Source organism: Nothoprocta perdicaria, unplaced genomic scaffold (genome assembly GCF_003342845.1).
Source record: "Nothoprocta perdicaria isolate Ctin4 unplaced genomic scaffold, notPer1 scaffold_12, whole genome shotgun sequence".
In the NCBI taxonomy this organism is placed as follows: domain Eukaryota; kingdom Metazoa; phylum Chordata; class Aves; order Tinamiformes; family Tinamidae; genus Nothoprocta; species Nothoprocta perdicaria.
In genome coordinates, this window is record NW_020454316.1 from 5,169,604 (window position 1) to 5,174,692 (window position 5,089).

At 44.1% G+C, this 5,089-nt stretch overlaps 1 protein-coding gene across 1 annotated transcript; it reads left to right on the forward strand.

The window, feature by feature from the left end:
- Window positions 1-2,387: 2,387 nt before the first annotated feature.
- Window positions 2,388-4,675, forward strand: LOC112960051 (cytochrome c oxidase assembly protein COX19). The gene is made up of 3 exons (XM_026054221.1): window positions 2,388-2,482; window positions 2,590-2,701; window positions 3,126-4,675. The coding sequence occupies exons 1-3, from the start codon at window positions 2,401-2,403 to the stop codon at window positions 3,211-3,213; spliced, it is 282 nt and encodes a 93-aa protein (XP_025910006.1). The 5' UTR covers window positions 2,388-2,400; the 3' UTR covers window positions 3,214-4,675.
- Window positions 4,676-5,089: the final 414 nt, after the last annotated feature.

Below are 5,089 nucleotides of genomic sequence, written 5' to 3' on the forward strand. Positions count from 1 at the left end.
GCAATATTCTGCATTTTTGCTTGTCTAGGAACCTGAATTGAAGGGGAGAAAAATGGTTTACAGGAGCCCCTGGCAGTGATGGAGCAAGACACCTTATGTAAGAGCTGGCTGGGTGCTCGCAGCGCAAGGGTGAGGCTGAATGAGTGATCCCGGAGGGATGTTTCTCTGAGGTGTGTTCTGCACCTTACCTGGGAACAGCAGTCTCAAGGGCACAAATTCCAGCGTTTGAATGTGCTTGGTCTTGTTCAGCTGATTCATTTCTTACAGCTATCCCAAGCCAGGCTGCAAAATCCCCAAGAACTGTGCTCAGTCAAAGCCTTTCATAGCTTGCTGAGAAATTATTTTCAAATTACCTACCTGATAATTTGCTCTTAAGATGTGGTGTAGTGAGAGAGAGAGAGAAAATAATGAGAGCCCCGAACTCTACCCTGCTCACAGCAAAGGAAGTGGATTCTGATTTCTGGTCTCATATCATACTTCATTTTGGCATTTTTAAAAGCAATGCTAAGCATGTTAAAAACCCACCTGACAGTACATTTGTACCTTGTACAATGCAGATTTTTGTTATGCACTGAGAGTCTCATATCTTTGGAAGAAAACAAGTGAAAAGCATTAATTTCTTTGTGCCACTGTTCTTGCTGAATTCTTTTGGAACTAGTCAGCTTAACCTGCAAATGAGATTCTTTTTAGCACTGATTATCTAATAGAGATTTTCATTTGATCTCCTTGGGAAAAATACATACTAAACTGCTAAGCACATGTATTAGCTTTTAAGACAAACTGTGCCTTTACAGGAAACTCTAGAAGATACAACTGATACTCGCATTAAGAACATTAAATAAACATAACGAAATACCTGCTACCCTACCTGAGGTGAATTGGGGCAACCACAAAACTTCAGATTCCAGTGTAAGATGCCCAGCTAATCAGTAGGTTATCAAAACAACTGGGTGTAACAGAAGACAGCAAGTTGATACAGTCCTTGCACAGGACCAAGTTGGCCTGTTTGGGAATAATCCCAACCTGGGATCCCTGCGTATCTCCCTGCAGCACCCGGGAAGTTAGCAGGTCAACCCTGGCACCAGGAATGAAGAGGCATAATTCAGGAAAAGCACCAAAGTTGGTTGTTTTGATACTTCAGCTGCAGTTTTTCAGACCAAGCGAAGCGGCTTTGGCGCTGCCACGTCCCCGGAGATCTGGCAGACGTTCTGCTCCCTACAAAAGAGGACACGCTCCCTTCTACTGTCCAGTATTATAGTTAAGTCGAGTGGAAAAGTGCTATTTACCATCTACTAAAAACGTCTATTGTTCAGAGCACCAAAAACATAATAATAATAAACTTGTGTTTCAGGCTGTGTAAACCTTATGCAATAGAACATAGGGTAATTTTCCATTTACAATTTTAAAGACAGTATAAGAAAGCAATCAAAGCACAGACACAAAAAAAGCACTTTAAGTAAGGCTTCAGGTAATATTTTTATAATGTCTGTCCTCAATGACTGCAGATTTTTATTATTCCCCAGCCTGGAACTCTTTATACTTATTTAATTAAAATAAAATCAACTTGAGATGAAAAACGTCCTTAAGCCAATTGCAGCTTGGGGCAAAGGAGAAAGATGGTAGCAGCGGGACACATGGTGAAAACAGTGGGTTAAATAAACCCCCTTGAGGAGCCCCAGGCTCATCCAGGTCTCCTGATGAAGGTGGCTATTTGGGAAGAAAGGGGAGAATTTGGATGATGTTGGTTCCTACATAAATTTATTTGCTGACACTGGTCTCTGATTTTTGCAGGTTTTCCCTTCACCAAGACACCCAAACAAACACATTTTAGCAGTCAACTTGTGAGCAAAGACCAGTTTCCATTTTCTTTCCCCTCTGAAAGCAGATTCTCCTTGTAAATTGCCCATGTCCTCTGGATCTGGCCTAGGAGACTCTGGAGGCCTGCTAGGGAAATAACCAGCGGGTTTGCAAGAAGAAAATGTTTTATTTCATGGAGATTAGCTGAAGCTTGGGCTGCAGGGGACATAGGGAATGCAGCCCAGCACCTGCCTGCTCTTCCCGACAGGATTTGGTGTTTCCAAGAGGCGGGAAAGACCCCGGGGGGGGGGGGGTCTGCGGGGAGCGCCAACATGGCAGCCCAGGTGGGGGTTTCCATGGTGACCCCGCGCCGGTGAGGTGAGCGCGGGGACAGTGACGTCACTCTTGCCCCCCGCCGCGGCCTGTTGCCGTGGAGACGCCACGCCCCCTAGCGGAGGCTCCGCGCGGCCGGTTGCCGTGGCGACAGCGGCGCCGTTTCCGCAGGCCCCGCCCCTCCCGGCGCGCGGGCGGTCACGTGGCCGCGGGGTGGGCGGGGCCGGGGTGCAGCCGTGAGGAGGAGGAGGAGGAGGAAGCGCCGCCATCATGTCCACGGCCATGAACTTCAGCACCAAGAGCTTCAAGGCGCGGCCGCCGGACAAGGGCGCCTTCCCGCTGGATCACTTCGGTGCGGCGGTAACGGCGGCGCCCGGGCCCCTTTCCCTCCGCCCTCGCTCCCCGCCCTGCTGTGCCGTCATGGCGGCGCGGCCGTTGAGCTCCCGTGTCTCCCCACAGGGGAATGCGCCGCCTTCAAGGAGCAGTTCCTGGAGTGTCTGCGCGAGAGCGGCTCCGAGAGCAGCGCGTGCCGCCCCCGCGCCATGGCCTACCTGCAGTGCCGCATGGAGAGGCGAGTGGCCGGGCAGCGCCGCTTCCGCGGGCCCTCTGGGAATTCCCTATGGAAATGCTGGGAGGTGCAGCTACCTGTGATGGATGGGAAGATCCAGAGGCGTTTGGAAGCGGCTTAGGGAAGTAAAGCAGCGCAGTTGGTGCTGTCAGCCCTGTTCCCTCGCGCAGGTGCTGTGTGACACGGGCTTTTTGGAAGCTCTTGCACACTCCGGTAATTAAACAAAGAATCAGCCCCTTGGTGGGAGGAAAAAATGCCCCAAATGGAGCTTTTCCAAAGTTTTTGAGCTTTTACCAAGTAGCAGTTGTTCTATTTGGTGGCTTTGCACTTCACAGTAAGTAGTAAGTGAATTGGAAAAGGCTTCTGTGCCCTTTGGCGTGGACTGTGATCTGTAAAATGCATATTTTTTTTGTTGTTTTTACCTCAGGCAACTTATGGCTAACGAACCACTGGAAAAACTGGGATTTAAAGACCTGATAGATGAGAAACCAGAAGCAAAACCTGAGAAGCTATAATGAAGACCAAAAAACATCTCTTTTGTGAAAAGCATAACCATTATGTAGTACATATTGTACATTCTGCTCATTGAGGAATAGGAGGTGTTTCCTGAAGAAACTGTTTCTATTTTTTCACAATTCTCTTCTCAAAAGTAAGATATTTGGAATGAGCAAAACTGCTGAAATTGAAGTATTTCACACCTTTTCTTAATTTATCTGTGTTGGTCTTAAAGATCAATAAGATTATTTTGCGCATAAGAAAACTGTTAGTGCTTGCAGTGCTCTTTAACAAAATAACCCATGTCTCTATACGAAAAGTAAGGTTTTATTTAAAGAAATCTTCACATAGATCTCAAACTTCAGAGTAGTAGTATTTGAATATTGAAGTGTGCTTGGAGCAGTTACTTGTCAGTTGGAACTAAAAGTGGTGTGGTACTTGCAAATTGTTTTTAATTAAATACTAGTAGTGATCCCAGTCTTTAGGAAGACACCCTTCTTACCCTGATGCACTAAATACGTGGGTGCAGTGTTTTTTTTCCCCCAATCTCTTGACCTTCTTCATTGCTTGGAGTTTGTTACTCATTCTAGACACCAATAATATAACGATCCTGCTCTTATTTACAATGCCAGCAGTGTTTATTTAACTTAATTTCATCATTTAACTAGGATTTTTTTCGTGGTGCATTTTTTCATTTCTGCATGTAGAGCGTTTTGTCTGAGCTGCTTTATGTTCTTTCCAGTGGTAAAATTGGGGTCAAAAGAGAACAGTATTTATTTGTGTACTGAATAAATTGTAGATATAAATGGATCCTGCACCACAAAAGACAATCTTCTTCTTCTAAAAGACAAATATATTGCATTAAAAGAAAAACCAGGGTAGACCAGAAGTTAGACAGCTGGGAAATATTTAATTCCAGAAGATACCAGGTGGGGCCCTTGTTTTATCGAAGTAGTGCAGTGATGTGCAGCAGGTTTCCACTCAAGTCTGGGTGTGTCTTTAAGATCTGTGAGGAGTCTTTATAAATTTTACTGTGAATGAGCAGAGGCAGCAGTGTTCCCTTCCCATGCAAATGAAGCTTTTCTTTTGCCTGAACTTGGTATTAATTATTTTACCTATTAGATAGCCCTTTGTAAATAGATTTTCAACAGGCAATCTGAAGATCTACTTGGAGTCCTCTAATTAGTGTTCTCTCTTTAACAGTGCTGTTTGCTGCTGCTTTATTTGCTCCTTTCCCATATGAATCTCTCTGTTCATAGAGAGATTGAGGAGTTGGGTATAAGAGTTTTCCACTTCATGGTGATGGGTAAAATTGGGACTTGAATTATTGCTCAGGTCTAATCTGATTGAATAGACTGCAGATAGTTCTGAGCAAATTTCTGTTTGAAAAGAGTGTTCACTTGCCACTGCATATTTTTATTCTACTTCATTTTACTGTTTAAATTAAATCCTTGGGCGAGATTAATACATTTATAGAAAACAGAGATTTTATTGCTGAAACATATTAAAATATTTTATATAAAACTAATGAACAAGACTTTATTTTTTTTTGGTAATACTGGATAAGAATTATTAAAATAATCTCCCATATCTTCAGAAGAAAGAAATCAAATTTCATGGTTCCATGCTCCTGAGTATTAGGGCCACGTGGGATTCACTTCACCTTATAAAAGAAGCCACCAGTGGTGTTGGTGGAATAATCCAGACCGTTTTCAGTAATAGTTGTGTCTCTTGAATCTTAGTAATTAGACAAGTGGTTTCATGTTTTAGAGGTATGTTTTTCCTAACATAGTTGATGCCACCTATGTTATTCAGGTTATTATAAAGTAAAAGAAATAACATTTCTGCAGTGTGGGGTGAGCACGTTGCGACTGCTGAGCTAGACACCAGAGACGC

Excerpts from the sequence above, each read along its gene's own strand:
- LOC112960051 (XM_026054221.1), top strand. The coding sequence starts at position 2,401 with ATGTCCACGGCCATGAACTTCAGCACCAAGAGCTTCAAGGCGCGGCCG. Across the intron at positions 2,483-2,589 it reads CTTCCCGCTGGATCACTTCG|GGGAATGCGCCGCCTTCAAG; the intron begins GTGCGGCGGTAA and ends GTCTCCCCACAG. Across the intron at positions 2,702-3,125 it reads CTGCAGTGCCGCATGGAGAG|GCAACTTATGGCTAACGAAC; the intron begins GCGAGTGGCCGG and ends TTTTTACCTCAG.